Below are 20993 nucleotides of genomic sequence, written 5' to 3'. Positions count from 1 at the left end.
CTTATCACTCTTGAAAGTGATCATTATGCTTTCAGTCCATCTCTACCACTGGCTCCAGCAAGAAGGCAACAATTGCAAAATTGGAGTTCCTGTTTAATGTAGCAGTAATAGCGTTCAGTGTCCAAATAATTTTCAAAATATTTAACAAAATGTATGGCCTTTTTACCCACTTCCTGATTTCAACACTCCTCCCTCAATACAATGTAAAAAAACAAAACAGAAAGTAAGTCGTTGTGCAATTCATCTCGAGCGCTGACCACAGAAAAGGGTACATTAAACCATCAGTATACAGCATTAATTTTCCAATCTTCATTTTAGTGTTGACGACTTGAACCGACATTAAGTGAAATGGCATTTTATAACCAGGAACCGTTTTACAACCCGGTAAGAAAATATTTCATACCTTTAAAATGATATCATATGGCTGATCACGTTTGCAGCCCTCGATTAAACCTCAATCTAATTGTTTACGCAATCTTGAAACTTTGTAGCATCTCAATAAGCTTGAACTTCAGTCGATCTGGTTTACGGATGTATGTGTAAACGCTATGTAGTCAATTGTTTATTGCAATTCATATCATTATTATTGTCCTTTGAAATGATCATCCATTTTTTTTAGAGCATTCCATTCGCTGGCTCCGTCCAAGGTGGCTTGCAAGAAGGGAAAACCATAACTGTTAGTGGTCGAATTTCGCCTAGGGCTGAGAGGTAAATGTCGAATTTGGTGGTGCTTACTAAAGTCTATTAGGTTGGGCTACTCGGGATACTCTTGTTCATTGAAAATCACAGTAGAACAAGTAGGCTAGTAACAGTGCACTTTGTAGTAAGTTTTTCGTCTACTAGACCTGTAGTTAGAATGTCTCGATCCGAGATAAGAGGGCGAAAATAGGCTTTGCTGTTGACTTGAAAACCGATGTAGACTACAATGTAGCCTATACGTGCATTTTCGATTTAGTAAAAGACAAAGAAAGACAACAAAAAAAGTTCAACAGTCGTTTCCCGTTATGTGAGTCATCATGGGGCAGGCGTACAGAATCACATGGTTAAATAGTCTGAAGGCATGTGGCATAGGCTTCCAATGCCTCTCTCTCTTATTGTGTGTATCCGTTTGCTTCTTTCTATCCCAGGTTCCATGTCAATTTACAGTGTGGTTCTAGATCAGGGGCAGACATTGCCCTTCATTTTAACCCTCGGTATGACAGCTGCCCTGGATACATTGTCACCAACACTTTCCAGCTGTCCTCATGGGGGAAGGAAGAGCGGAAGCAGAACTCACCTTTCACCCCTGGTTCCAGTTTCACCTTAATTATTACAGTCCAACGTGATTCATACAAGGTTACAGTTTTCCATTTCCCCTTTATGACTACTTCCTTTTTTTTTTTTACCAGAATGGCTGTAGTCTTCTCTGGCAAGTGTAAACCCCCTTGGTGACCCAATGATTATCTTATATCCAGTTTGGAGGGTTTCATTTTGTAGCTCTTGTTAAATAAAAGTAATTGTGGCATTTAAACAGTAGCCTTCTGTAGAAATCTCAACTTTAGCCCCATGCTGGTCTCCCATCAAAGGACAAAGGTTTCCACACAACTCCTTCATTTACAGTTTTCCTGTTAGTGACCACTGGCTTTCAAAGCTAACCTTGCCCTTAAAGCCCCCCCCCCCCCCCCTTCCAAGACTACTTAGCTTCAATAATATTTTTTTCAATAATGCAGTGTTTTAAGATGCACTTTTTGCATGTAAAATGACACTTGCATTGTAATAATGCAATAATGTATACATTCGTATATACATTTTTTGTATTTTTTGTATTTTTTTCCTCCAAAGAAACATTTAGAGAGCTAGCAACTAAACAAAAAAGGCTGAATGCAAGGAAGTAACTAATATACTGTAATTTAAGCTATGAAAATATAAATATATGCATATATAAACAAAAAGTAATGGGGAGATGCTGAATGCTTACAAATAGCACAAGGGATAGATGACTCGTTCACTGTCCTCAGGCCAATGTTGGACTCATGGTCTTCCTCTCTTACCTTAGTTGAATGCCAATGGATGCCATATCATGGATTACCGGCATCGCATCCCCTTCAATGCAGTGGACACCATTTCAGTTGGGGGGAATGTGGAAGTGACCTCTATTGCCTTCCAAAACCCTGCAGTGAGTTATAGCATTGATAAATATTGACTACTTACTAACTTGATATTTTCCGGCATGACCTCACTCTCGGTTAGTAAGTAGTTGATATCAGTACTAGTACTATTTAACATGATTTTAAATGCACTGCTTCATAGTTTATACTGCCATCTGTAAGAAAATACAGGACAATCCTGATGAAGCAGAAAGCCTTGGAATGAAGGTTTAGAATGATCTTATCTTTTTTTCTTTTTTACCGTAGCCCTACTTCCCTCCACAACCAGCATTTCCTGGATTTCCTGCCCAGCCAGGATTTCCTGCCCAGCCAGGATTTCCTGTCATGCCAGGTTTTCCTGCCCAACCAGGTTTTCCTGCCCTACCAGGTTATCCTGCCCAACCAGGTTATCCTGCCCAACCAGGATTCCCCCCTCACCCAGGATTCCCTCCTCAACCAGGATTTCCAGCACAACAAGGATATGTAAATTGATATTGTTCTATGAAAACTACCAATCATTTTCATATGGAAATGTTTGCAGGAGGAGAAAATTATAACAGATTATAACTTGACTCTAGTAGTGTAAGCACCAAAACCTTGACTCAGGTATTGGTTTAATAATGTAATATTTACTGAACCATGTAAGCATACATCTTTACAGACAGGGACCAGAGACCAAGGCTAGGGGACTGGAGACAGGGACCAGAAACAGAGAGGACGGAACTGTGACAGAAGAACTTAGAGTTTAAGACAAGGCTCACAAGAGGCTAGAAAACACAGACTAAAAAAACACAGAGTCAGTGATAGGACTGGGTACTTACGGAGGTGTTAATTGGAACAGGATGCAGCTTGTGGGATCAGCACAGTCCTGCACACCTGTCTCCACTTACAGAGCTACGCTAGGAGATGCGGCAGATTAGGGAGACCAAATGGGAATTAGGGCGTGTCAGATGTAACAACATGAACACAACCAATTATTGTACACAACACATCCCTCTGATGAGAAAACGGTCCCCCGAATCGGAACCCTACATCACAAATTATACTAAAGATTTTCATCAGTAGGGGCAAAAAGATCTAGGATTTATCATAAATTACACAAAATAACCCTTCTCCAAAGAATTGTTTGATTGATGTGTTTGGTGAACTGAGGTTTGATGTATTTAGCCAGGTATGTTTTAACTCTGAAAAGAGGTTTTGGTGTTAACTTAGTCTTTAACTATCATCACACAGGACAGTCACTCACTGTTGTTCCATTTGGATTCAGGTTGTCCCATACAAGACCATCATTAATGGTGGACTTCATCCTGGCCGGACTATCAATATCCAGGGAATAGCTAGCTCTAATGCCAAAAGGTCTGTCTTGCTTGATTTAAATAATACATTGTAGAAATGTATGTCTAGTTTTATGCAATATATAGTACTGCAACAAGTCGTATGGATGTTTGAATGTAAGAAATTGATCTGAATAAACTGTTACATGTCATTGCAAAGAAGTGAACATACTCTTGTTAGTGATCGCTTGAAAAAGGTTTCATGGTAGATGACATGTAACTGTACATGTTTTTGATATGAACTCTGCCTTTGTTTACCTAGGTTCCACATTAACCTGAGCTTTAACACAGGCATTGCGCTGCACTATAATCCCCGTTTCGATGACAATGTTGTGGTGTGTAACAGCAAGCTGAGAGACCAATATGGAAAAGAGGAGAGATGTGGAGGGATGCCTTTCCACAGAGGCCAGCCCTTCACGGTACCTACCCACACTCATAAAAGGGATATATTTACAGTGCAAGATTTACTTAGGCTTTTAAAAATAATGTAACATTGCATGATATGGGCTTTTAAAAATAATGTAACATTGCATGATATGGCTTGCTTTGTCTTTTCAGGTGATGATTTCTTGTGAGGCTCAGTTCTTCAGGATTATAGTCAATGGGAATCAGACTAACACCTACATATATCGTCACCCCCATCTCCAACAGATTGATGTTCTAGAAGTATGCGGAGATGTCACTTTGACCTATGTTATGTTTTAATTTCTACCTGTGGTTGGTTGCCAGGCAGAAAGGGCTAAAATAAAAAATGTTCTGTAATGTGCAAATAATAGTTTTCCATGGGAAGATTGAGGTTCATGTTGTTTAATTGTAACTTGTTTAACTACATGCTCTTATGGTTCTTCCCTTTGGGACTTATTTGTTTTTTTACAAAGCATGCTTGATGTTTTGGCTACCCCGAATGTTTGGGCTATCTTGTTGTTATGATCAGTGACCTATGCACTTTTGTAAAGCTCTCTCTTGGAAGTCGCTTTGGATAAAAACGTTTTTTTTTTTTTTTCCTTGCCATACCTTACATCCGGCACTGATTTGCAGTCATAGGCACTCAGGGATAGATTTATGAAGCCGTTTGCGCCTGTTTCCAGACGTTAACTGTTGCAAAGACTGACTTAACCGATACGGGCTATTTACAAACAGGGCGCACTTGGGTAAAATTGCAGATTGCCTGCCACATGAGTGAGAACAGGCAAGTTTTGCTTTCAATATGCGTTTGTGGGAGGGTCATGGGGAAAGTGTGAGGGTCATGGGGAAAGTGTGAGGGTCATGGGGAAAGTGGGAGGATCATGGAGAAAGTGGGAGGATCATGGAGAAAGTGGGAGGATCATGGAGAAAGTGGGAGGATCATGGAGAAAGTGGGAGGGTCATGGGGAAAGTGGGAGGGTCATGGGGAAAGTGGAAGTTCCACCCAAAAAGGTAGGAGGATACGTGTAAAGTGCGCCTAATTATATATTCTGCGGTATTTACAAAGTCTGCCAGTAAGAGCGCGCCTCTACTCTGCGGGGGAAATTCTCCGCCTCTTAAAAGCAGGTGTAAACCAGGAGCGCGTTTTCCCGTGTGTACAAATTTACCTTATTCAATGGCAGCAGTGATCCGAGCAAGGCGAAGACAGGCAAATTTTTTTCAGAGGGTGTGGATGTTCTTCATGTTTGTATGCTTCATGTTTTGGTTACCCGCAATGTTTTTGGGGCTATCTCGTCTTTTATGATCATTGACCTATGCATTTTTGTAAAGCTCTCTCTTGGAAGTCGCTTTTGATAAAAGCGTCTGCTAAATGAATGCATGTAAATGTTCTGCCCTGTAATATGTTCAGGTTTGCTGTTACTTAATTCACGTTGCTAAATTTAAAATTGCGCTTTCTTTTTCCTGTAGGAAGGTCCATGATAGAAACATGTGAGCCCATTGTTCTTTTAGAGGCAGGCTAATTACACTTGAGGGCGGAGTATGCCTGATCTCATGGGCGAATCTAGCCCTACAAAAGTTTCATTAGCCAGTTTTTCTGGGTCACAGGAAAAATTATAGGTTTTACCCCCCAAAAGTGGGAACCTAGATTCGCCCCTGCTTGATCTATTTCCTAATCTTCTGCAATATTAATCTATGCATGCTGGAAAAACATAACAAAAATATTAACAAAAAATGTGACTCAATATTGCATCAAACACTTCTTGTTATTTAAATGTTTTAATTGTAATCGATTTTAAGGCTTAAGCATATTCATTGCATTGTAATTGTCTTAATTTACACTTTGTAAAACCTTTTTACAATAAACACAAAAAATAAGGTGTAATAACCTTTGAATGCATTTAACAGGACGGTCATAACACAATACAAAATACAAACACACAAAAAAATCCATATAGACTAAATAAATGAATGAAAAACAACTAACCCTAAACTAAAAACAACACATTTAAATATTTAGTGGACAAATACATCAGTCCCCTAATCATTTGATCCCTTCTGTTTCTCAAAAAACATGAAATCGATGAGAAAGCAGGCACCAAGCAGAGAAGCTTTGACCTTGACGTCCAGATCCATGGGAAAAGAGATTCCAAAATTGTCTGTGTCAGTGAAAGCTTCCTGTATACATCCAGTCCACTGCTTGCTTATCTGTCCAACCACCACTGACTCATCCAGGGACTTCACCTCAAAGTTGATGTCTCCCCACCAGCTGCAGGCCATAAGCGGTCCTTGGATCCGAAGCTGGGGCTCCCTCCTCTCGTTCAGTATGATGAATTTAGGCAGATAAACATGACATTCCTGTATTATGTACCCTATAGGACAACCAGGAGGGCTCTGTTCCTCCAGCTCTTGTAAGCAGCAAGGGAAGCAGCAAAGGCTGCAATTCAGGGGACGTGTGACTGTCACCACTTCCTGTCCAAGATTGTCCTTGAGATGAAGGGTGAAAGGTCTGTCCGGGCCGCAGAACATTAGTGTGCAACAGTCATTCTCTTCTGCCACTGCAAACACCTGTTGTCCTACACTGTTCTTTACAGTGTAAGAATTGTGAGTTTCCAAGTTGAGAACAATTTCAGCAATGTGAACATTCTGATGGATCAGAAGCTGGTCTACCTGAGTCAGGTATTCAAGACCAGTTGGGCAATTTGGGGGTCTGTAAGGGGCAGGCATAATCACAGGTACCTGAGGAGGCACAGGATTGATTTCATTTTGACCAGGGTGCATCTCTACAGAGTAAACTGGAGTTCGAGGTCCAAGAAAGTTGCACTGAGGTGTTGTTAGTCCCAGCAGGCAATGGGCCTTGAGCTACTGCAACAATTTTAAAACAATTTGGATGACAAAAGACGAAGAAAGGGTGAAAGGCGTATTCCACAAATAATAAATAAATCATCGGCTAAACACAAGGAAAAGTGTCATGTTAACAGACAACTGAGGTATTATCATTGCATGTATTCATAGCCTGTTGGCTAAACTAGAAGGAGAACGATATTGGAGAACGATATTGATAGAAAAAGCTTGCCTTTGAATATTTTATAATGTAACGCACCCCAGTTGCTAAATAAGTTTAGACTATAATTTGGAGCCGGACAAGTTCATAATTAGCCTACAGGCCTAACTGATCCGTATGCATTTTGCAAGGTGTCCACTGTACAGTAGACCTAGCCTACATAGCCGGCATGAAAACTGGAATTCTGGAATAAACACATTTGTAAAAATAAAAAAACTCGGAGATTCGAAAGTAGGATGCGTTATTGTTATTATTATTATTATAGCTCCAATTAGCCTCAACCTTCTTAAAGGTTGAACAAAATTGTATATAGGCTAATCCAAATGGTAATTTTATTAGAACAAGCCTATATCTTACCGTGATAAAAAAAAAGACAATTAGCACTACAGATAAAACGTTTTGTGTGGTGAGTTTGTGAAAAGCCTCAAAATAAATTAAATCCAAACGACCTGAGTGACCAACCCTAACTCTGCACTAAAAGGTTTATTCCAGTATTTTACAGTTTATAGCCTAGCCTACACCTATTAGGTTAGTACATCATCTGTCTACTGTTCTTCAAACAGCATCGTCTAGCCTACGTCACAAAACACCTTGTTTGTACATAGCCTAAGCGGAGTTGTGCAGTCATTTGAATTAATGTAATCCCTTTACAACGGAATTCAATTGAAGGAATACGGTTCTATTAAATTAGATAGCCAAACAATGTAGCCTACAGGTTACAAAATAATTATCATCCTAATTGTCTTCTGTTCAAATAGCCACATTTGTTATTACAGCGACTCACCTTTTGATTTCTGGCTTCGATTCACTTACTGATGTCAAGGCTTTTTAAGAGCCTCACATTTGTTGCTGACGATGTAACTAGGCTACGCATGTGCTCACGTGTAGGCTAGGGCTTCCAAAGCTACATACATTCATTAAACTTTTCTAACCTATGCAGGGTAGGCATCTAATATGCTAGTCTATACACTAACCAGTGGTTTTAGCTCATCGGTTAATTATTTCGACCATCATAAAAAAAAAAAAGCTTAAAACTAATTATTTATCTTAATCTGTAAACCGGTATAATGTAGCCTATTGAAGCAAACAGTAAATTGAATAGGCCAGCATCTGCAATAGATGGATTTGGCCAGCAGGAAGCAGCGTTCTACTAACTTCGATAGATCCTAGTGACGAGAGACTCGCCAGCTAATCACACAGTCAGCGCAGCTGCTTTCTATGGTTTTTCTCATAGCGCAAGCTGCACCCATCACAGCTCTAAAACAAAACCCCACCGGTGTGTCAGAAACAGCACAGAGGGTCACTGAAAACGGTAAGCATTCCATCATCTCACAAATATACAGATTTTGCTAGAGGACTTAATGATGCATGTGTACGGGAACATTTTGAGTGGTTGCTTATCATGCGATTTAGTTAGCTACCCCACTAACCATTTAGCAGACACTGGAAAATCACCAATCCCAAATCAGATTTGAGCTAACAAGCTAGCTAGTTGGCTAGCGACCTACGATTTACAAAGAACAGAGGTTTGCCTGGTCACCTGGCTTGCTACTAGCTAGTCTACTGTACGACACCGAGACCTTTGTAGCTTTGCAATCCAGAAGCATTTTTTTCACTGCAATTCTACGTACACACTGCAGTGATGTAAATAGCTAGAGAGTAGTAGGTCAGTTCTCATTCAACCTCTGATAAAAAGCTAGCATGCTAGATGGCTGTCTTTTCTTTTTTTGTCCCTGTCCCCTACCCAGTCCACAGTGGTTGGAAAGAATCTGTAGAAATTTAGGAAGCCCAATTTACAATTACTCGTATAACATGTGTGCAATTAGACGTTTTAGCTAAATAAATAGACACCTATCTTGTAATGATTAAAACTACTTTTCTACACAGGCTATAGCCTACTAGCATCTCTCCCTTTCGCCAACGGTACTTAATGAAAACATTGGCAACAGTTAACATGCGGCTGTGCTCTCTTCACTTTGTACCAGTTGATTGCAAATATTCAGGGCCATAACATCCCAGTGACCATCAACTGTGATCATGGAATGGTTAATAATATGCTCAAATAACCTTTGAAATGTCAAGCAAATTCAGACTGCAAGTTCAAGTAGTCAAGTATGCAGCTGTGTAACACCTAGACAGTTGGACTATGTTTTTCAGTACATTTTAGAAAGATGAACCACAAATCAGTAGTGGCAAGAAACAATTTATTCTGGATCATATTGCTATGGAGTCTAAACTCTAAAAAGGTTGGTCCTTAAAAGGCCTGGCTTTCTGCCTTCATGTGGTGTGGATGAACCTGGCCCCGTACTGATGGAGATTGATAAAATGCTGTGGTGTCTCTACTGGTTGGGACCAAATTAATTTGAAAGCTTGATTTTTGACACAGGGCTACTAGAGTCCATTTTTACTTTTCACTAAATACTCTCTCTAGCTATACTCTTAGTCCATTTGGAATTCAAATTTTAAAACACGTTCAGAAGTTTGTCAGTACACTACTTCACGTGGAATTACTGACTTTTCATATGCCATGGACTGAGACTCTTGACTGAGGCAGCACCATTTTGTCTTTCTTTGTTAATATTGAATTGGCCGATACCAAGGGTAGCCTACTACTATTGAATGTGAGCGACAGAAAATCATTCACCACTCAGCTATAATTGTTGGGTGTATGGTTATTTGGGGTGCTTTGCTATCCTGTGGAGGTAGTGGGGGTGGTGTTTGAGTAGTTCTGCTGTGGTAGAAAAGGACTTGCAGGTTTTAGGGATTTGGTCTATCTGCCCTTTTATGCTTCTATAATGTCTGTTTTAGCTCTGTGGCCATCAATCTGCACAGACCTTTGAGGTTTTGACAATGCACAGCTCTAAATTGGAGCCAGGAATGTTTTATTGTTTTCCAATGCTCATTTAAGTGTTTCCACAGTTGTGATATGCAATATATTTTCTATGTTGTCTTACTAATGCATTGCTTGGTATGCTGAGGGGCTTGAGTAATGATAGTGGTGTTTATTTAGTATTTTTCTATGTTAGTTTATTCTGCTCTCCCATTCATAAACATTGGAAGGATTCATTATATTATGATTACTATTACAAGTGCTTCTTATTGTGTCACCATGCCAGATATCTTGATTGTGTAAATGTACTGTTTCTGTACCCAGGGCGTTCAAAGAAGTGGCAGCATAACTCCTTCATTGGATTGAAAAAAGACTGCACCCAAAAACTGGATCTCTGTCTCTGTATGGAAAAATCCCTTTGGTGTGAGGATATAAAAGCCAAACTGGTGGGCTACACTGAGTGGAGCATTGCACCACCATCATGTTCAACCTGATCAAAAAGGACAAAGAGAGGGATGGAAGCAGGAAGGAGAAGACAGAGAAGAAGGACAAGAAAGACAAGAAGGAGCGCATGTCAGCTGCTGAGCTGCGCAGCTTGGAGGAGATGAGCATGCGCCGCGGCTTCTTCAACCTCAAGAGAGAAGCCAAGCGGGACTCCAAGAACAAGCTGGAGATCTCAAACCCCATTCCTATCAAGGTAGCCAGCAGCCATGAGCTTAGTCTCACTGACATAGAGTCTGACGGCCTGAGCAATCGCAGCAGCATGGTGTTGGATGCCGACCAGCTTAGTGCGGCCAGCTCCACCGACGACCTGAAGGGCGAAGTTGGTCCAGACGGCCACCACGGTTCGGTGCGTGATCGCGTGGCCCACTATGGCTCACTGGCCAAGCAGAACTCGCAGATGGGCCAGATCATGAAGCGCTTTTCTTTCTCCCAGAGGAGTAAGGAGGAGAGTCCATCCGAAGGCTCCACACCCTCGGGCCAAAACTCTGCAGCTCCTTCCCCACAGGTGGAGGACAAAGTCTTTGACCCTCAACGCAAGCACAGCCTTCAACAACAGCCAGTGGCAGCCCCCGCCAAAAAGGTCCGTATCCCAGAGGTTGTGGACAAGACCTTCCCTGCGAACCTCCGGCTTCCAGCTGTCGTCCCGCCGACTGCACCAGAAACCAGGGAGCTGGAACTCCAACGGCGTAACACTGGTGACTTTGGCTTCTCTCTGCGCCGAACCACCATGCTGGATCGTGGAGCTGACGGCGGGGTTTACCGGCGCGTGGTCCACTTTGCTGAGCCTGGTGCGGGGACCAAGGACCTGGCTCTAGGCCTGGTCCCCGGGGATCGTCTGGTGGAGATCAACCACCGTAATGTGGAGAATAAGAGTCGGGATGAGATTGTGGAGATGATCCGTCAGTCTGGGGATACCGTGAGACTGAAGGTGCAGCCGATCCTGGAGCTGAGTGAGCTGAGCCGCTGCTGGTTGAGGAACACTGAGGGCCTGCGTAGGGAGGCCCGACATGTAAGTTTATTCCACTTACCTCAGGTCCTTAAAGTGATAATCTGCATCCCATGCACACTTTCATCACCGGGGTCCCTGTCAAGAAGACACATTCTTGTGTAGGTGGTTCTGCTAATCAAAAACGTCCTACATATAATGTTGATGTGGCAATTATGCTAAAGAGGTTTCAGGATCGACCAGAACTGTTGATTCAAGCTCACTTACTTTTGGTTGTCTCTAACATACATTTCTCCCTTTATTAAACCTCTTGCAGGAATCTCAGCCTTTGGTGTCTGTATAATAACTCACACTCTGTCCACAGAACAGTTAGTCACTTCAATGGGCTTCGGAATTGCAAAAAAAGTATCTTGACCCAAGGTATTTACTGTAAAGAAAATACAGTGACCTTCTGTGCTCTAATGGACTATGAGCTGTTTTATGAGGCTTTCCATGTTTCATCATTCTCTTTTTACACTCTGTAATGTTTATGTTTCACCCATGCTTTCCTGTGTGCGTCTTGGCAGTAGGTGGGAAATGTCACTTTGATGCATCCAGATGCTGGAGAGCCAGGAAGTTAAGTGTCAGTGCCAGGTTTGTGCCCTGGTTGATATCGGAAGCTGTTTAAGCTTATCTTATATTTAATGCCCTGCTTCCTGCTCAGATAAGGGTATTCTGGCGGTTTGGAGTGTGTGTGTGTGCATGTGTGCGGCTGTGTGTGTGTGTGTTTTTTTTGCACTCTTGTGCAAACTGATAAATAAAGGGTGTGTTTTAGGAAACAAGCCACTGTTTTGGAAGTGGCCTTGCATTTGTTTGTCTTTTTCACACAGATAAGATGTTGTTGAAATAAATAAGACAGAACATCATTCCCTGAATATCGCATTACAGTCCACTGACTGAGCTTTCAGCAAGATCTGCAACCTCTTAATGACTCCGTCACATTTGAATTAAATTATACATAGGATGGACAGACCTTTTATAAAACATTTTTGTGAGTTTATTTGTCCATGATTTAGTTTACCTCCCAACTGACTTGTTGCATTTGATCAAACTCAGGAAAATTGTCATGGAATGCAGATGGGTAGATGACAACATCTTATAGGAGACTGTGAGGGACTTTCTTTATGATGATAGCTGATATACAGCCTTTATTACAGGTCAGCTCCATGAGCTGTAGATTTTAAGGACAGAAAATATGTCTGTTTGGACCTCAAAATATGCTTTTTTCACAAACTGGTGACATGGTAGCACCTTAAACCCCTTAGCCCTCCCATTCTTCGTCACTCTGGAATTTTCTGCATTGTACTATTTTGGGATTTACCAATAAACAAAGACAGCCTCCCTCCTTTGTGCTTGTACTGGACGTGCGCCCTTTCTGTGCCGCACTACAGCCGAAGCCCAAAGCAGAGTTCGAACTACAGCCACTGACCGACATGTACCCAAATCATAGAACTGGCACAACATGTTATCTAAAAGAACCATCATCTGTTGAAACTTTTACTAATTCTGTCTTTTAGTTGCTGTGGTCACACTGGCTGTCCTTTTCTATCCCTCCCTCTCTTTTAGCACTCCCATGCTTTCCTCCTCTCTCATTTCCTCTCTCCTCTCCCCTTCGCCTTCTCTAGCTGCCCCCCCCCCCCCCCCCCCCTCCTCCAGGTCTCTTCAACACAGTCGTCATCCTTGCCTTTCATTTTGCCTCTCTGTTCCTCTGTAGTTTGTTTGTTTGTTTGTCTCAGTTGGCCCTTGTGACACACAAGTCATAATGAAAGGCACTCTGAAACCTCCCCTCCATACCACATTTGAGTTCATCTGGAATTGGACAGTTGAGACTGCATATTTTTCCTAAAGAGATACAGAGAAAGTATACATTTTGGGAGAGCAATTGGAAACCCCCACCACACACACACACACACACTCACTCACAGACTTTCAGTTGGTCCATCCTTGAGTCATGGTGGATAAGAGACCAGATTTACTGTACTGAGTGGCCTAGCAATTTCCATAACACACACAGGAAATGGAAGCTGGAGGGTCTTTGTCCAGGCGTGGATGTGGTGTTGGTTCACTACTGAGTACACAACTTGACATGCAGCACACACACACACACACAGTGTGTTATTTGTACATCTTTGTGTGTGTTACTGATTTATGCGTCCATACTAAGCAGGAGGCCTGTCTCAACCTCTATTGTCCAGTAAAACAAATGTCAACAGCTTGGTTGTCCGCTGCAATAAAGAGAACCAGCAGCCCGGTCATTTCTCAGTTCTGACAAAGGGTTGAAAAGGAGCAACGCACAGATTCCTGCCAGGAGGCACGCTTCACAATGACAAGGGCAGCTGGCGGCCACTATAGATGCAGAACTACAGCATTAGGTTTACATTTCATGCTTGATACTTAGGCATTAATGATGTTGTGGGGTCCAGTATTTGGGCTGGCCTTCTGGTTAATCGTTTACATTGTATAGTTAAGGCTAGAGCTCAGATCCAGATCTCCTCTGCTCTTGAAAGGGAATTCTATATAGGCGGTTCTATTTTAGGTTTTGGAAGGTCTTTTAATAACAAAAAAAATCATTCCAACTGCAGCATGTAAAAATGCTCCTTTTCTATTGCTAAGGAATGTGTGAGGATGGCAGGGGTCATACGCAGGTGGATAGGTCAGTGTGGTCTGACACACAAATGAAAACACACAGACACAATGATAACAGTGACAAAAATGACCCAGACGGACGGAAAGACCCCATATTTCCAGTCACAAGTACATGTGGACAGGATTTCCGTTGACGAGCAGTGAGATGTAGAGACAAGATTAAGCACTGCTTACTCAAATAAACAAATATTACATCTATTTTGGTCTGCTAAGGGTCCACCCTGAAAAACTTTCAGTGGCACGTCGCATCTAATAAATTGTTGCAAAATGTAAAGCTATCGCCTTGTCAAGCTGTGCCAAATCACCATGTAGGCTACACCTGCCAAGTCCATTCATGCAAGAAAGGCATTTCACTAGGTAAGTTGCATCTATCCAGGCGTTTTTTACATTAGGTCACAGGTCATATAGAAGCAAGAATGGACACCTTCAGTATGCACCTTAACAGAACCAAGTTGGCACTCAGAAGCCTTACTGTCCTGTACAGACCCCCCAGGCTTCTGCTGGGTTTAACCCAAATCCTCATGCATCTACTGTGCTGCACCTAGCCTGATGTCAAGCACCATGCCAGACAGCCTGTTTTTCCAACTCAGCAGATTCTCCCAAAACGTCTCACACACAAAAATTGGTAACCCAATACACTGACTCAGTGTGAATTGTTCTAGCACGTTGTCCAAAGCAACTGGGTGATCCAACAAAAGTTTTTCCTCAATTTTCTTTATGAGGGAATTGTTTATGTCTGAGTTTTATGATGCACATTAGTTTAATAGCTGTATGACTGCTGTTTCCCCCCAGCCAACCGTTAGATGCCTGTGTTGTGACTTTAAAGCACCATTGTGGGTATATAGTTGAGGCCCCGGTGTTTTAATAGTCCTCGCTGGACTCAGGTATGATATCCCCTGTGTGGAGTGCTCCAGCTGAGTCCATATGGGTGGGCGCTAATGCACAAGTCAGTGGAATGCTGCTGAGGGACGCCTCTAGGCTGCCTTGTTGTGATGATGCAGAGATGGAGTGAATTGTAGCATTGTAAAGGATGCTCCACAGATAGGATTTCAAATACAGGTATAAATAAATACAAATCGTAGGTTTCGGCATATTTGGTACATGGTACATGGTACATGGTATGGTACATTCTGACATTTCTAATATACTTTGTGCATGGGTTCAAAAAGGCTGGGTTGATAAAGATCTTTTCTATTATATGGGTTCCCCATTCTACACAGCTGTGTGCCAGACGCGGGCAACACACATAAACACACACATACACAGATGTTTAGGTGCAGCAGGAAGTCTGAGTGCTTTGCAGGGAGGATGTTGCACTGGAACTCCTGGTCTTTGGACCCCCCCTTTCCCCGCCACCCCACCCAATGACAAAGAAGTGATAGCCAAACGTCCAATCATTATCCATGGTTGGGATTTTTGCAGGCTGAGTTTGCATGGACGTTGAAGCCCCCCCCCCATTCCCCAGCCTCCCCAGCCTTGTTGCTTTGGTTAGGTTATGTCATAAATTAGCACATTGACAACTTGGATCTGATTACAGATCATTCTCTTTATTGTATTGAAAACACAGTGCTGTATTGTGCTCTCACCCACTCACAGACAAGATGTATTGTTGCCAACCCTCCTTTGTTCAAAAGTCTGAAACTGGACAGCACACCACATCAAGCCTGCCAGGGCCAGGAGAAAGCCACCTCGCTCTAACTGGTACAAACAACACCAGCGATGTGTGTCTGGCTCTTAACGGCTAAGGCCTGGTGAAGCTTTTTGACCAGCTTGTGTGAAGTTAATGGTTGGCCTAGAGACCAGTAAGCACAACTCAACTCTCTCTCTCACACTCACACACACAGTTGTCTTTAGGCTGTATCACCACCACTCACTACAGCATGCCTTGTCGTTGACCCACAGCAAAAAGCCTGCTGGGAATTTACCACCACATTCCACTGTTACTGTAGCTCAAGGGCTTTTCTGCTGGGCTTTTAAAGGGAAAAAACTGAACAGGACCTGTTTTTTGTGTGACTGCAAGTTGCATCTATAACTTATTTCATCAAACATTGCAGAGTAACATTGTTGAGGATTTTCTTTTAAATTAGTGCGCATATTAACAGTTACTAGCACAAGCAAGTAGTGATTAGCTTGCGCTGTAATCAATATTAGTAACCTGACTGGTTTTGTTGATCCTGAATTGATGTTTGTGTAGCTGTAGCCTGTGGGGGTATCTAGGGCCAAATTGCAATATCAGTCATGCCATGCATGTCAGCTCCACTATTGAAACAAACAGTGTGTCATTAACAGTGAAAATAACTGTCAAATTGCACTATACATAGATATTTTGTACCAGGTATGCCAATTTGACAGGTCTTATTTGAGATATTTGTGTTTGCTGGACACAGCAAAAAAAGGGAAACATGGGTTTCCCTTTTAGTTGACCAGTTATTCACTTGCTTGCTCTCTTTCTCTCTCTTTGCCCCTCGTCTTCTCTGGCAGTTGGTTCTGGTATTTCCTGCTGCCTTGGCATCAGTTCTGAATTGTCTGGGAGTGATTTGGTGCATTTGATAATTTCAGATGCTATGCTAATGTTAAACGATCAACTGCAGAACTATACCCATTCCCCTTTCTCTGTAGCAGCTCCTGGGACACAGGACCTAGCTCTCTGCTATACAATGCTATTAATGTGTCCGTATTAGCTTGGACCAACTGGCTTTTCATGGCTTCTACAGATAAAAGCTTGTTATGTACACTATATCTCTTGTCCTTCCTCTTGATCTATCAAGGAAATGCTTTAAAAAGCCTAGACTTTGACAGGATTTATTGAAGTATATGTGACAGGGACAACCCTCTTCCCTGGTAAGAAGAGAAGAGAGGGGCGTAGAGTGTTTTCTCCCTCTAAACACCAGTGCCAGTTCTTCACTGGCTTCTGTTTCTGTGTGAGGAACTAAAGTGAAATACTGATCTAGAATGACCATGATGCTGAACAAGATGTCTTAAGGTTATGAAATCTGTCTGGTACCATGTCAGCATCAAGCTGACCTTGCTAGCTTTGGAAATGTTTTGTCCTGTGTATCTTCTCTCCAATAGTGTGCTTCCATTATTGCTTATTTGAATGTATATTGATACATACATAGATTTGCAATTGCGCTGACTCTCTTCATAGCTAACAGGAAGGCTAGGCCCCCTGTCAAATGCCTAAACATTTAACCTGTTGCACACGTGGCTCTGCATTCCCTCTCTTAACCAGCAGGGTGAAAAGGTTGAATGGTACCATAGATCCGTGGCAGTGGGTTACCTCATCGGGCATGGCAACCGTCTCTCTGGCTCCATGCCAAAATCCTGGGCCCATATCAGAATCAGGTCACCTTACAACTTCCTCTCTTACACGAGTGCAAATAAAGTCCCCTGGATTTTTATCGCTGTGTGTGTAGTAGCACAGGGTGTGTAGCACAGTTGAACGTGTGACAGGGGAAGCAATAGAGCCTGTACAGGATAGGGCGGCCACAGAAAAACTGGCAGCTAGATTGATTTACTTAGTACTCTGTGCTGTATTGACTTGGACTTCTGACAGGTGTCAATATGTCAGGTTTTACCCTACATGCTTCTGGGGGATGTACTAAATAATATCGGCCAATATTATTCACAACAGGAAAGAATAATTGACATTGAAAGGTATCTTAGTTAAAGTAAAACTGTGAAATGTTAGTGTTTTTTCTCCCCATCCTCGTGAACAGAGCCCTCGCTCCTGCAGTGAGTGACTGGTCAACGGAGGAAGCGGGAGAAACGGGACTCCTCCCTTGACATTCCACTTTGGTATTTATGGAATTTGCTTTGGAACAAACATGGCACTTCCTGACCCATGTCCCTGGAGGATGCTACGAAAAGGAGGGGGAGAAGGAATGCAGGGAAGAGAATGAGTAATTGCAAAGAAGGGAGGCTGTTTGATGTCTAGTTTTTTTACTGCCAAGGTTACAGATATCTTGTTACAGAGTCAACTTAACACATATTTAACCTTATGCATTTTTGGGTTGAACCTTGGACTTGCATCAATGTCGGCAGTAGCCATACTCCTGGCTTGTTTAACAGTGCATTGTAATGGATTGTGTAACCTCCTGTGGGTAATCACAAGGGGGATGTCCTGTGAACATACAGACAGCTCTGCCACCTTCCTTAAGAGGCAGTGAAACAAACTGTCTTAAAATAGATTTTCTTATCGTTGTTTCAAGTCTTTCCTTCAGCCACCCTCACTCCTTCTTGGATTCTCAGACTGCTAGCTGTCCAGTGCCAAGCGACTGTCTACTTTATTTTCTAGTGTTTTTGTGGCACCTGGTTTTTCACTCATGGAGTCCCTAATCAGAAGGGAAGCATGAGAAGGAAGAAGGGGCAGAATCCCTGCTGCGGAGCAAGGGCCGAGAGCAGCAGGCAATGCCCCAGTGGCCTCTAGACTCCTTAGTTCCACGCCACTTCCTGTCAGGATAGACCTTTCATCAGTGTCATGAGAAAATGTTGCTCCTTGCTCCTCTTGGGGGGGGCGACTGGCCGGCTGCAATCAGACCCTGCCCATCCTGTCTCTTCAAGCCCCCTCCTCACAATTGTGCGCATGCTCCTGTACTCTCTCTCTCTTTCCAACACAAACACATTTTCCATCTCCTCCATCGTTATTACCCCCATGGTGTGTCGTAACACTAATGACTAATGAAAAATGTGATCATTTAAGATCTGCTTTCCCTTTTTGACTGACAGTAGTTGGTGTCTACCCAAAGCAACCCTGGATTTTGACCATGGGCTTTGTCAGAGACCTTTGTCTATCACCCCCAGTTTTATCCTCTAGACCTTCTGATTTACTCAGGCTTCCTGCTCCAGTCTGATTCCTCATACCCGAGAGAGAGGCGTTACAGTGCCCCCTTTAAGACCCCCACGGGGGTCATGAATATTTGCCAATGTGTCGCATGTGTCTACCCAATTCCCCCTCTTCTCCACAGGACAAGGCCTTCATTCCAGGCAGACACAGAAAGACTTCTCAGTGCTTGTGGCATTCCCCTCTTTCGTGCATGGGAGGGTTAGGCCCACAGACTGCTACTTTAGTTCTCCAAAAGTGTGGGAGAGAGGGACATGTGATGGGGGGGCAGTGAGGGAGAGACAGATAGAGGAAAATACGCCAGAAAAGGGAATGAAGACAAAAGCCATGGGAGGGAAAAAGAAAGATGGGTTGCCGTGATGGATGACACATGGTTGCCTCTCGTTTTTTTTTAAATATGCGAGAGATGGCCGTGTGTGTGTACATGTGTATTGTACCCACATTGGACCTCCTGCCCCACACAGATGGCATGACTCACACTCCCCTACCAGACAAGCCTGATTTGTTTTAAGTCTAACAAACACATTTTGTAACTCAAATTAACATTGCCTTCGTTCCTGGAAATAAAAAACTCTTGAGTAAAAGAATGGAATGCTTTTTGTCTCCGGGCGGAATTGGGTTGAATTTCCCCCCAACTCAGCGTGGTCCCATATATAGAGATTGTGGTTGGGGTGGGGTATTAAGGCTGGATTCCTCCGATTCCTGATGCGTCCGCATATTGTTACACTCTAGCTGTACATTCGTTGCTGTTACAGATTAAGCATGTTGACATTTGGCTCTTGTAATTCCCCCACTGAATATCCCAGTGGAAAAAAGTGTCTGTCCCCTTTTCTTTTCTTCATCCATCCATTTTTCTTTTTTGTCCATCTTCCTCGTACTGTCTCTTGTATTTGTAATAGTATCTGAGGAACATCTGAAACATTCAAACGTAGAATAATGTCAGCCAAAGATCTGTGAGATTCTGGGATGATTTTACTTTAAACTCTGAGTTGTTGTTGTTTGCTGGTCATTTGAATGCATCGCAGTTAGAATGTCTGAAACAACCCAATGGCAGCAATAAGTGGAATTTGCAAAAGAAGAGGTAGAGACCTTACCACAAAGCTCTAATCACTCCTTCATCCTGGAAACAAATGAGAAGCCTATGGGAGATTTGTGTTGTGAATCAGTGGTATCTGTTCAGCAGAGTAACTCATGCCAGTTCAGATCACATGAAGCAATGATCTGGTTCTGAAATGCTCTTTTGTCCTGGGGGTGTGTGAGGGCTTGCAGACCCATGCCCTGGCATAGACAGAACTGGCGATAGGAATGTGATAGGGATGGATTGAGTAATAGGAAAGTCAGTTAGTGTAGCCCTCATTCTCTGTCACACACACCCACACACAGAGGAACCGGTACTCCGACAATGGACTGACAGAACCGCAAACATCATCTACAAACCATCCACCCTAAAGCGGATAAGAGCCTAGTGTTAAATGTACCACTCAAGAGGATTACCCCAACCCCCACTTCAAATAATCTCCCCCCCCTCCCTCTTCATAACCCAGCATAACTAGCTACTTCAAGGCTCTGACAGATGTTCTGCTCACCCTCAATGTGATGCCATGCTGGGAGATAATCCAGGGTTTTTCACAGCAAGGGATTATAGGGTCTGGATTAACAGGGGCTGTGTTTGGACAGACACAGCTAGCAGCCTTACAGGTAACAGCAAGACCTGCGCTGGTCTACTTTAACAGCTTAGCATTCTGAGGTGTATGCAGACAGACGTTACTCTCCTCTTCCACAGTTCAAATATGTGTTCTACTTTCCAGTGAGGCTTGGTGACCGAAAGATAATTGCCATTGCAAAAGTACTATCACACAACATGAATCATCTCAATTATTACCTATGACGAAGACACCTCGCCTTGCATTTCTTCATGCATGCCTGTGACAACTCATTAATACACAAGACGTTACAGACATGACTTGACTTGGCCATCCTCCTGGCTGCGGTTAAGTGGAATTTGCAGACTGCTGCTACCATGACTGTGCAGGTCTCAGGGTAGGTGCTGGTTGTTTTATGGCGCACTGATCCGCATCCTGGAGCAGATTTGCTGTTCCCCCATTGCCAGCCTCTGACCTGTCTTTGAGACTTGCTTTAATAAAAACAGGCATGAAGATCACATAGCTGATGCCTATGTGTCTGTCCTAGATCTGTCTTCTCTCCTCAATGAGGTTGTGATTTATGTCGAGTGATCTTGACTGAAATGTTCTGGGATCA

The 20993-nt window shown here is 42.8% G+C and overlaps 3 protein-coding genes across 6 annotated transcripts in view; 2 read left to right on the top strand and 1 right to left on the bottom strand.

Moving 5' to 3' along the window:
- Nucleotides 1-205: 205 nt before the first annotated feature.
- Nucleotides 206-5747, top strand: LOC124478108 (galectin-9-like). The gene is made up of 8 exons (XM_047036245.1): nt 206-384; nt 620-708; nt 1128-1335; nt 2036-2155; nt 2394-2609; nt 3394-3482; nt 3723-3879; nt 4019-5747. Exons 1-8 carry the CDS (start codon nt 349-351, stop codon nt 4163-4165), a joined length of 1062 nt encoding a protein of 353 aa, XP_046892201.1. The 5' UTR covers nt 206-348; the 3' UTR covers nt 4166-5747.
- LOC124478109 (phospholipid scramblase 2-like) lies at nt 4990-7748 on the bottom strand. Its single transcript, XM_047036246.1, has 2 exons — nt 7711-7748; nt 4990-6727 (listed from the first exon to the last, which is right to left on the bottom strand). Exon 2 carries the CDS (start codon nt 6641-6643, stop codon nt 5903-5905), a length of 741 nt encoding a protein of 246 aa, XP_046892202.1. The 5' UTR covers nt 6644-6727; nt 7711-7748; the 3' UTR covers nt 4990-5902.
- A 395-nt stretch (nt 7749-8143) lies between these two features.
- myo18ab (myosin XVIIIAb) overlaps nt 8144-20993 on the top strand; it is an 84219-nt gene continuing 71369 nt past the window's right edge. For all 4 annotated transcript variants that reach the window (XM_047036268.1, XM_047036267.1, XM_047036266.1 and 1 more), the window contains exons 1-2: nt 8144-8238; nt 10081-11269. In XM_047036268.1, coding sequence (XP_046892224.1) covers nt 10238-11269 — 1032 coding nt within the window. In that variant the 5' untranslated portion in view covers nt 8144-8238; nt 10081-10237. The remainder of the gene's footprint in view (nt 8239-10080; nt 11270-20993) is intronic.

This window comes from Hypomesus transpacificus, chromosome 15 (genome assembly GCF_021917145.1).
Source record: "Hypomesus transpacificus isolate Combined female chromosome 15, fHypTra1, whole genome shotgun sequence".
Lineage (NCBI taxonomy): Eukaryota > Metazoa > Chordata > Actinopteri > Osmeriformes > Osmeridae > Hypomesus > Hypomesus transpacificus.
This window is presented reverse-complemented; position numbering and strand designations above follow the sequence as displayed.

Excerpts from the sequence above, each read along its gene's own strand:
- LOC124478108 (XM_047036245.1), top strand. The coding sequence starts at position 349 with ATGGCATTTTATAACCAGGAACCGTTTTACAACCCG. Across the intron at positions 385-619 it reads AGGAACCGTTTTACAACCCG|AGCATTCCATTCGCTGGCTC; the intron begins GTAAGAAAATAT and ends CATTTTTTTTAG. Across the intron at positions 3,880-4,018 it reads ACAGAGGCCAGCCCTTCACG|GTGATGATTTCTTGTGAGGC; the intron begins GTACCTACCCAC and ends TTGTCTTTTCAG.
- LOC124478109 (XM_047036246.1), bottom strand. The coding sequence starts at position 6,643 with ATGCACCCTGGTCAAAATGAAATCAATCCTGTGCCTCCTCAGGTACCT.